We start from the raw sequence: 11,092 nt of genomic DNA on the forward strand, positions 1-11,092 counted from the left end.
GTGGTCCTCCATGTGTGTATGTGTATAAGTAACATATGTATGTAGAGACAGTACGTAGTCTCAAAAGGGTTGCAAATGCGTATTGATGTACAGATGTACGCATTTTGAAATTAGTTTTAGGTGAGGTCAGATTGCTTCGTATTTGTGTGTGAATTCAAGCTGGTGTGAGTCTTCAAAAGTCACACCCAAGTCATTGTACACACTTGTGTGGTTTAGGTTTATGGATCAATCCTTTTGAACACATTTTTCTTCATATATGCATCAGTTAGAGGAGCAAACAAGCAATAAAAAGAGTACATACAGAAAAACCAATTTTAATAAATGTAAGAATCCATGTTTTGTACTTGTAATTTAGGCATTTCTGTGAATACACAAACGGTTAGACACAGAGGAAATTATGTGAGCTGTTACATGTAGGAGTTGGTATGGTGGTCCGGAACATCATGTATGTCAGGGTTTGTTTGTGCCTCTGGAAATTACTATTTTCTTAATGTGTGTGAACCCATCAGTTATAATTGCAGGGTTAGAATAAAATAAGAAAAAAAAAGCATGTATATTCTTGGTAGACATGAAGGGAATTTAACATCGAATGGAAGTGACTGTACAATGTTTAGTTCAGTTGCTTAGATAATGAGATCCAGTTTTCTGCCATTGAATAATTAGTCTTGTATTCCAATAAATCAGATCAAAACAATTTAATTCATTGGCCATATATTTTCTCTGTTAAGCATGTGAACCGCATACTTTACATCATAATTTATCAAGCTTTCAACTCACTTACTTTCAGATGGTATTCATTAAAACCTCGGTAATTGATGGCGTGTTATTGCCAGCTTTTATTTTTATTTAATAAGTTCACACTGTTGAAAACATTTTATTTGTGATGTTGATCTCAAATACAAAAATGCTTATTTGTTGCATAGTTTACAAGAAGGTGGTTTATGCACTGGTTTATAAAGTTCTGTCTTCTCATCTAACACCATAATCGGGTCTAGTTTTTATTTCATTTTTGGTTTTCCAGCTGCTGCCCCCGAGCAGCCACCCAGAGACCCTTTGCTGCACTTAGTCTCCCTGCAGGGGGCGTCTGGCTGCTGGCTGCTTGATCCAGCTCTGGCTACTGCACTGGGAAAGACCAACGAGGAGGTGGAAAAGTCAAAGCCTGAAAAGGTGGACTTTTTTCAGTTTCAATAATAACAAACAAAATGATAATGTTAGTTATTGTAAGTCAGATGCTTCATGCTCATGTTCCATGATTTGAACAGAAACACATGATGTAATTAAAAACACAAAAAACAAATGACAATGAAGTCAAACTAAATGTAGGCCTTGAAAATAAACATCTGTATATCAGAAGCTAAAACACTGGTGGTAATCACACGTCTAGACAGAAATTCCTTTGTGATTACATCAGGAACAGCATCCAGTGTAATAATCTGCCAAATCAAATTTGCAGAGCTACACAACTTGGTGACACCTTGTGACTAAGCAGCCAGAAATAACTAATACTACTGGTTGTAGAAAGTAAAATCATGTAGGATTTTTTTTTCTTTGTGTGTCCTCTCTGTTTTATTTTATTGTCGTTGATTTGTTGAATTAGGCCAACAGTGAAGTGTGGGCCACCATTCTGGCTCTGATCTGGCTTCATGGTTTCAAGATGGATGCAAAGGACGAGTGGGAGCTTCTGGCTATGAAGGCTGCCTCATGGCTCCGTGCTCAGAATGGTAGTAACACGCTAATTAAAGAATAAAATGTTTTAAAAATTGTTTCATGCTACAATCTACTTTTTTGTCTTCCCTCCATACATTCATTGCTTTAATGTCTGTGTTGTGTTTTCAGCACCGTGTGTGAGAGAGTGTGTGGATGCTGGAAATGTCCTGTTGGGCTGCAGTGTGAAGAAAGAAGCTCTGGGCCTATGAGGGTTTCCTGAAAGTGGATTGGTGAACAGAAGCATTTCTACTTACACCATACTGCATTAGACTTGGTGTTGCTTTGTGAAATCTAACATTTTATAATTGTTATAAAAACACAACTGTTCTTTGACTATAAAATGTTATTTTACATTTGAGCCCAATTTGACTTTAATGTTCAGAATGATCTGAAAACCCATAATACACTGTAAAGATTAGACATCTACTGTGTGTGCGTGTGTCCATTCTTTTTCTCTCCCATTAGATCCCACCCCCTGCGCGCACAAACACATCCTCCAATCACACACCCCCATATTTTGCTCCATTGCGGTTTATTTACACCTCAAACATTTAGTAAACAATTAAGCAAATACAAGTAATCTGCAATAATTTACAGGTAGTAATAAAATAAACTACTAACTCTTTTACACTACGTCCGCACCTACACGGGTATTTTTGAAAACGCAGCTGTTTTGTCCACCCGTAAACGACGCTTTGAATCACCAAAAATGGAGATTTTTTTTAAACTCATTTTTTGCGTTTACGTGTGGACGAGGAATACAGAGTTGGTCACACAACGTCAAACGTATGTGCCTTTTTCACGTCACGCTGTGCGCACGGTATTGTTTACATGACATGAATTACAGAATGGCAGATGGACACAAAATACTGTTAATCTGACTATGCAGGTTTTACACGCTTACACACGCAGTTACTGTCCCTCCATTTAGAAAGGCAGAGTCGTCACGGTGTGATTTTTACGTGTAGTTTTTTTTTTTTTTTTCCATTTGTAATACTATTCAACATTGCTATCAATACATTTTTCAAAAAATGCCTCTCTGTGCAAAGTGGGTTTAAAAACATAAACAGCTGTGGGATAATGTTTGTCCGTGATTTGAACAGCCCAGCGCTGCTCCCGACACAGAGAAAACCAATCCTGCAGGGAGACCTACCTCTGCACTTGTGCAGGTGAAACCAAAGGGAAGATATGCTTCACCATATTTTCTAGTCTTTGGCTTAGAATGAAGTTGGTTTGGAAACATATTCCACCCTGTGCTAGCAGTGTCCAAGTGGTTTTGTTTTTTCCCCTTTACATTCTGCCCTCCCCCCCCCCTGCAATGGCTCTGCGCCCCCCCTAGGGGGTGGGCCCCACACTTTGGGAAGGTCTGCACTAGATGGTGATAATGTGCATACTTGGTTACTTTTGACTTGTTTCAAAGCCAATTTCAGCCGTTCCACTTCCTTCACTTCAGGATGCTCATGAGATACTTTTAACAATGGGAAAAATTAAAGAAAGTCAGAGAAGATCTAGGAAGGAGAATTTTAGATTTGGATAAACTAAACAACTGCAAACTGTGATTATCAGTTTGAAAAAATGCATGTATGAAAAAGTTATTTGGATGTTCATCCTGATAGGACGTTCAGGAACACCCAAGCATCCCAACTCATCAGCAGTACACTAACAGTGTTTTGAACACATTTAAATTTAATAAGTGCTTTTTAATTATTCTGTGGAGTTGAGGATGGCAAACAAATTTCTTAGTTATTGGTGCGAGGTGACAGTGCTAAACATCACATCAACATGCTGTCCAAAATACAGACAAACGTCTGGAAATCAACTCACAAAAAAGTCCAGATGAGGATTCAGTTTCTCTTACTTGAACTGAAAAGTGATCCTTTATAAAACTGCTCAGGTACCTCACCCCTTTGCAGCTTGTCTAATGTGGCTTCAATACTTTTGAGACATACCTAGACTACTATCACAATAATTAAGTTTTTTCATGACTTAATTTGGTACAGAAGTTGTTCTCTATTTGCTTGCTTGTCCTACCAAACACATCATCCAAGAAATAAAGCAGAAGAATATTGACCTTTCAGATTTCTTATTTAAATATCTACCAACACAAAAAGTATTCACAAGTTTAATTCATTTTTCCTCATTAGCTATACTGCATAATTTCAATTATACAAAGTAAATCTTAAGAATTTACTGCATACATAATCATTCTGTGGTAATGACTGCTCATCACATCTGCCTTGGACTTTCTGTCAATCTGTAAAATCTGATAGAAATGAAAGCTGGGATATGCATGGGAGTCACTTTATGGAGCTGTTTACCTCATCCCTTATTTCACTACAGAAACAAACCTGCCTAAACACACTGTGGATATGCAATGTGAATAACATTTTTAAAATGTAACAAAATAAGAAAAGGTAATAAAGGCTTAAATGCGGGAATACAAACATATTGTGTGAGGTGGATCATTATTAATGTAAGTACTATCTATCCATCTGGTTCAACCTAACACAGCATATGAAAAATCTACCAGAAACACTTAATCCTGTTGATTAAATGTTATTGTTACGTCCAGTCACCTTTTGGCCTCTTCATGAAAGAGAGCTGCTCTCTCTGTATTCCTTGTTTGCCACACCTGAACAGCTGCTCATTTGTGTACATGCATATCTAGCTCCAGCAGCAACACTGGGCTCTGTGTTTTGTGGTTGCAGGATTATTGCTGGTCAGTGTGCGCTTGACGTCATCTTGGAAAGTGATGGTTAACATGTGGAATCTGTCCTACTGTGGTCAGATTTGCTTGTATGTTAGTGGAAGATTAGCATAGTTCTTTGCCATTTAATTAGGTGAGTTTGCTCCTGTTTTGTGGACAGCCAGAGAGATTAGGCACTGTGTTTGTGTTTTTGCATGTTTTTGTTTCTTTGCTGGTAAAAACATTTCCACACACATGGAAGTAAATGAGGGCCATGGTTTATCTGCCTCTTCTTATAATGGATGTACTTTTTGACATGTTGACATGAAGAAAGAAAAAACTTGCGAGATCCCAACGTAAGACATGGAAACATGTGCATAGTGCTTCCTGCTGCAGGACTGACCCCCAACGTCACAGCCAAAGGTGTCAAACCTGCTCTTTAGGCTTAACAGCTTTAAATCATTTAGTTAAAAAAGTATCAGCCCTCTGAGATGTCACTAGTTCCTGCCTAACTGGCTTAAGGGGTATTTCAGCAGACACATCTGGGTTACACAAACAAAGTTCAACAGCTTCAAATGAAATGGAGGTTTCATTTAAGGCTGAAGATTAAACTGGCCTTAAAACTTTATTTTTTTTTAACATTTATTTTTAAGCTGTTTTTCCAGACATCTTTTTGACGTACTTATTTATGACGTATTTTTAAAAAAAAAAATTGATGTTGACAATAGGAAATGTATTATTAAAATTAAATTATCTGCCTTCCCCTCTTTCCCGAAAACCCCCCCCCCAAAAAACAAATTCCTGTTTCTGTGTAGCTAATGCAAATATGAATACAGAGACTGTATTGTGAGATAACATGAAAGTTGTTTTTTTCAGTTGAATAGAAAGCAAATGTGTGCTTTTCACTTTTTTAAGAACAGCATGTAAGTTCAACATACCAGGACATAATTTAAAACTGATCAGGTGATTATTTTTTTTTAAGTAAATACAGCCTAAGATGATAAACAACACATCAGATATTACTCTGTGTTATTATTTATTTTATAAAAATGAAACCAAAATGCAGAGGAAAACTAGGTACACTGTTACTGCTTCCATAGGAAATAACAGAGTAAGAAGCAGCCAGGTTCTGCTAATGCACTTGATTACAGCCAGTGTCTTTTCTGATCATCAGATAATCTTAGGAAACATGTTGTTGCTGCCTGTCAGTCTGTGAATGGTTACAAAACAATTTTATATTTGAAGTCAGTTTTTCTACAGTTAGAAAAGATATTGACACATGGAAAGCAAGACAGCAGCCAATCTCTCTAGGAGTGGACATCCCAAAAATTCATAAAGGAGGCTTAGACTGACCAAACTGCATCTCACCAAACCAAAAGACTTCTGGATCAGACTGCATCATATTACTAAAATGCATCATTACACTGCATCAAATGCAGTGAGGACTTGGAAAGCCTCCGTTTTCCCAGTCCTCACTGCTACGCAAAATGCTTTTTTCAAAATTATCCACTTTAGAGAGCGTTTTCAAAAAGCTCAGTTTTCCTTGACCAAAAACGGCGTCTCAGTGTGGACGGAAGGCCAAAATGGAGAGAAAACGATGCGTTTTCAAACGAAAACGTATCAGTGTGGACATGGCCACAAACTATTTTCATAGCACTCTGTCTTATAGTTCTCAGAGGTAACACCATTTACCACTTGGATGTTAGTACTTTGTACGAGCTAGAGTTGTTAGCCCCAACCTCCAACCTGCAGGCCCCAGGTGTCTGACCTCTAACCCTTGCTGCCACATGTCCATTCAAGGCCCTTGTGCGGTAGCAGTAACAGGAGTAGTAGCAATGGTAGTTGTACTAGTATTGTGCAACACACATGCAAGCAGGCTTCAGAAACTAGCATTCTTCTGACCTGCAAATGGTGAAAACATCCCACATATGCATGTCATACTCGTAATTGAAATTTTGATAAGTAAAATGTCATCATAAAAAGAGTTTAAAGCTCATTTTGGCATAGACACAGACTTTATTAATCACCCAGCAGGGACATTCACAGTTACAGCAGTACATGGGTCAGGAAGAGAAAGTGAATCAGAAATATAATATAAAAATAAACAAATTACAAAAATAGTGCACAAATTTAAAATTAGCCAAACAACCTATACGAGAGTAATTACTACTAATCTATAAATGACTGTTATATATAACAAATACACTCCATGTCAGTATAAAGCTGACTGTCATTCCTGATCAGTTGATGCAAGACTTATAAATTAAAGCTGTCTGCAAATAATAAGCAACCAGTTCGTTCAAAAAGTAGCACAAACAAAGAAATTACTCAAAATTTATAACTGGAACTCGGCTGATATTCCAGCAGACAATAATTAAAAGTTTTTTTCTGCCTCCATAGATTAAGAATTTTATGTTTATGAAGGAAATTTCCATCCCGGGTTTCCTCCGTGGCGTGAGCGATAAGCAGAGTTTTGTCCTTTCCTTATAAGACTCCTAATTATTCAAAGTAACACTCAGGTATGCCGTTCAGCGGGTTAGTTACAGCGCCGGGAGCAGTTAGGAGAACAAAGTGACACAGACTGTTCAGATTGCTCTCCCACAATCAACTCAAAGGTTTATTAAGTACACAACAGCTTATATAGAGGAAAAAGGTTCGTGTGTCAGCATGTTCTCAGTTCAAACCGGTACAGACCAAATAAGGAAACGTCTTCCTGCCTTGTGAGCAAAGAAGTATCCTTTGTGTAGTTTATCTCTTCAGTTACAATTTATGATCATCCCAGCAAAATACACTCCTAGACATAGAATACAGAGTTCTTTCATTAGTGAATTCTGAAACAAACCACCTGGCTTTTTAACAAGCTCTTTTCTAAAAGATAAGGAAGGGAGGATGGGAGTAAGGAAGTGGTCTCGTCTCTGTGGTATTTTCGACCTTGGGGTACCAGCCTGTGATTCTTACACATCAATTCTTGGGTCAGAGAGAAAGAGAAAAACAACTAGTAAATGGGCCTTATTGAGTAACTCTTTTCCTGTATAATATCACTACAAAACAATATCCTGTAAATGCTACCATGGTATCAAAATATCACAACAGTTTAATTATTTAACAAGACCTGTGACTTCAAAGCATGTGCATTCAAATTTCGGAACAGGCTCAACATTGTTGTTTTTTTTTTTTATTGGATTTTACTTTGCTGCTTTACTTTGAGCAGTCTGGATTTCTTTTTCTTTTTTTTCCTTTTTTTTTTTTTTTTACATTTTGTCTTGTGAGTGTGTATTTTTCTAAAGAAATCTGCATCAGTTTGATTTCCAACAGAGGTAAAGAGATTTAAACACACCAGAATCAAACAGCTAGGAACAAAACTAAATGTACTAAAGAACAAACCAAAAAATCAAACTTGATATTTAAATAGCACAGCAAGAAAGTCAAAACGATGATGTTGGGTAAACTATCCCAGGTTTATGGCATGTCTAAAATCTGTCACAAATAATTCTATTTTCAGTTCAGTTTAATTACATAGTGCCAAATCACAACAACACTTGCCTCAAGGTGTTTGTAATTTAAGCTAAAGAACCTACGATAATACAAACTATTAAAAATAATGACATCCAAAATAGTTTTCCTGTGAAACACAACAGTAGCTTGAAGAGAGTATTTATACACTGGATATGTTGGGTCATTCATCTGTTTCCTCAGGAATTTCATCTCAGTGTGACCAGGGAGATGCAGTATATCCTGTTTGTGATTGACTTAGCAATCTTTGCTGCTGTCGATGTGAATGCAAAGCACTGTGACCCAAAACACAAATGTGAATTTAAAATGATAAAAAACAAATAACGGAATGACTTGTGTTTTTAGTTTGCATACATTCTTTCTAAGGAACATGAAGTGAACATAAAGTTACAAGTTTCTGCTTTCAAACTAGAAATAGTTTCAGTAGATTTACCTGGATTCAGAGTAGGTGCTTTAGTAGAGCAAATGTTGTTTTTCAGACCTGGCAATTGAAGAAAGGTGAGATTTAAAAACATCCGGGTGCTTATACCTGACCTAATCTTAATCAAAACAGCAGCTTACGTTGACAGATGAATGGCAGTTTTTTATGGCAGTTTGCATCCAGCCACTTGATTTGTTTTGCCTCATTAACTGTGATGATCTTTCCACAGTGGTTGTTTAAGGAGTTCACAGGAAAACTGTAGTTCCACTGAGAATATAAAACCTTTGACCCTGAAATCCATTTCCATTCAGGATTATTGCCAAAAATGGATCGTTCCAGGCCAACCCACACCCCTGTGTGTGACTCTGTTTTATTTTGCAGCAGATTTTTAACTTTAACACCGACTGTGTCATTGTAGATTTCAACCAAGGAGGAATTCTCTTGCCGACAGTGCTCCAATGCATCAATCCAAGTTTTGTTTACTGAGTGGAACTGCAGATCTGAACACAGAAAAGGGTAGGTTAAGGTTTTTGCAACACAGATTTTAGGATGTGGTGACACAAAACAATCTTCTGCCTCACTGCTGCAAATGCAAAGCTATTTTTAGTTTTGTATATTGGGCATTCAATTAAAAAAATCTGGTTCAATGCAGGTAAATATACATCATTTTACAATGACTATAATTTTAATTTTATTTTAGCATGTACAAAGTCTCATGTCTACGTTATTCTTTTATTTGGTCATTTGCATTTTTTCTTCTGACTAGTCTAGTGCTACATTTCTCCTGGAGGCACATCTTATGTTGAGTCATATTTCAACGATAAACAACAGTCAGCAGTGATTTTTTAATTACAGAGTAATTTCCATTTTGTGTGTGTGGTAAAGCTCTAAGTTGAAAAAGTTCTAAAAAACTGCTTCAAACGCAGTAAGATGGTTTCATTTTGTTGAATAAAACTTACCCGTGTCATTACAGATACTGCCTGGGTGTTCTTGAGTGCAGTTAAATTCCATCCTTACCTTCCCATTAGATCCCAAGGAGATACATATTTTCTCTCTGTAAGAAAAAATAATTACTTGTAATGTACACTACGTAGGATTCTTAAGATTACATTAGCAGCAGAATGGATGCAAGACATATTTACCCTGGTGTAAATTTAATACACGTGTCCTTAGTAAGATTTTTGTCACAATGATTTCCACTGACAGCTGGAATGTATATGCTGCTGCAGTTCTGAGCAGTGTCAGGTTTAGTGTTGGATCCTTGGAAACCATATGTAAGAACACACAGCATGCAGACATCTTGTTTTATGTCGTTTTTTTTAAAACTATGGACATTTAGTAGAGATAACAACAAAAATGTGGTTTGGAGAGCTTACCTCTGTTTACCTTCAAAGACAAACAGCTAGTTTTGTTCATATTAAAGCTGTTCCCAGGCATACAGTGATCCAATGTCTGACCCACAACCATCAGTGAGTCATGGTTGCTGGTTCGAAAACATTGAAGTGTCCAGTTCCAACTGTCAACTATGCAGTTAGCAGGGCAATCTATTTTTGGATCTTCTGAGGAACAGCTGAACATCTGGACTGTTGATCACACCAAAACTGTATTTAGTTTCCTTGTATATATATTATCATAGGTGTTTTGCTTTCCCTTTTATTTTATCAATAAATTAGAGAAAATGATTTGCAGTAAAAAATAAATTGAAAAAAAGTAAAAATAAGAAATGCAGGAACAAATGTATAAAATAAATAATAGACAAGCACGAACTTTACAAGAAACATGGATTTTAAAGCTTCAGAGGGATTGAACAAAACCAAATAACTTTTTCTTAAAATGAAAATAGTGCATTTACTAGAGCAGAGAATAGGTTCTTCCTCTGTGTGAATTGCTACAGTGATTGGGTTTGATAATTGTAATTTTGATAAAATGTTTTAAGGTTTCTAACTATGACCAATCAGTTAGTAACATACCCAACAGCAGTGATAGATAGATCAGTCTTGCCATGACCTGTAAACATGACCAGAAAAATACAGGAAAGTTATGGAAAAAACATACACAGCACATTCACGTAGAAAAGTTAAAATACTTTCACCCTTTGCCCAAGTGTTAATGTAACTGTGAAAATTACATATCCAAGGTGCAAAACTAGAGTTAGGGTACAATCTAGGCATTCAAATAGATACACAAATAGATACACATTATATACTGTACACTTGTTTTCATGATACAGAAACACTTAATAATGATAACTTGGATTCTAGTACTTAGTGCAAATGTCGAAACAGTTTGTCCATTAATCATAAAATCATCATAGCCAGAAGTTTTGAGTACAGTAGTTTATTTGTATAAACATATATAAACTACTGTAATAATGATTCAATTCTCTTAAGACTGGTAGCTGGTATAGAAAATGAATAGCTCCTTTAATCAAACACATTGCTTAGACCTACCAAACCAAATGTTCCTTTTTCTTTTTGAACTAAATGAGTAAGTTTATTTTTAAAGATCAATCACATATAACCAAATTTCTATATTTGTGTTCTTCAGACAGATCTTGTACTTACCCCATTAAGATTTTTTAGTTGTTGTGATAAAAATGCAGGCAGAGAAATGTGATGTTGTTTTATAGAGATCCACAGGTGTACAGATGTCACCTGTTTTGACTAAAGAAACACACCCACAAATGCTTATTTGGCTTCCTCTTCTTTCTTTTTTCAAGAATCCCCTAAGGCCCTGTGGATATGCAGTGTGGTTAACATTTCTAA

The 11,092-nt window shown here is 36.4% G+C and overlaps 2 protein-coding genes across 3 annotated transcripts in view; one reads left to right on the forward strand and one right to left on the reverse strand.

The window, feature by feature from the left end:
• LOC101481218 (von Willebrand factor A domain-containing protein 5A) overlaps window positions 1-2,133 on the forward strand; it is a 33,258-nt gene extending 31,125 nt beyond the window's left edge. For both annotated transcript variants that reach the window (XM_076892384.1, XM_076892385.1), the window contains 3 exons: window positions 1,022-1,167; window positions 1,598-1,721; window positions 1,837-2,133. In XM_076892384.1, coding sequence (XP_076748499.1) covers window positions 1,022-1,167; window positions 1,598-1,721; window positions 1,837-1,916 — 350 coding nt within the window. In that variant the 3' untranslated portion in view covers window positions 1,917-2,133. The remainder of the gene's footprint in view (window positions 1-1,021; window positions 1,168-1,597; window positions 1,722-1,836) is intronic.
• Window positions 2,134-6,501: 4,368 nt separating this feature from the next.
• Window positions 6,502-10,458, reverse strand: LOC101480631 (secretory phospholipase A2 receptor-like). The gene is made up of 7 exons (XM_076892386.1): window positions 10,298-10,458; window positions 9,704-9,910; window positions 9,470-9,587; window positions 9,287-9,381; window positions 8,468-8,827; window positions 8,340-8,387; window positions 6,502-8,181 (listed from the first exon to the last, which is right to left on the reverse strand). The coding sequence occupies exons 1-7, from the start codon at window positions 10,389-10,391 to the stop codon at window positions 8,144-8,146; spliced, it is 960 nt and encodes a 319-aa protein (XP_076748501.1). The 5' UTR covers window positions 10,392-10,458; the 3' UTR covers window positions 6,502-8,143.
• Window positions 10,459-11,092: the final 634 nt, after the last annotated feature.

The sequence above is a fragment of the Maylandia zebra genome, linkage group LG14 (assembly GCF_041146795.1).
Source record: "Maylandia zebra isolate NMK-2024a linkage group LG14, Mzebra_GT3a, whole genome shotgun sequence".
Classification (NCBI taxonomy): Eukaryota; Metazoa; Chordata; class Actinopteri; order Cichliformes; family Cichlidae; genus Maylandia; species Maylandia zebra.

Coding starts and splice junctions, on each gene's coding strand:
- LOC101480631 (XM_076892386.1), bottom strand. CDS start 10,391: ATGTGCTGTGTATGTTTTTTCCATAACTTTCCTGTATTTTTCTGGTCA. Junction 8,388..8,467: donor ACTGCCATTCATCTGTCAAC/GTAAGCTGCTGT, acceptor TTCAATTGCCAG/GTCTGAAAAACAACATTTGC. Junction 8,182..8,339: donor AGCACCTACTCTGAATCCAG/GTAAATCTACTG, acceptor TTTGGGTCACAG/TGCTTTGCATTCACATCGAC.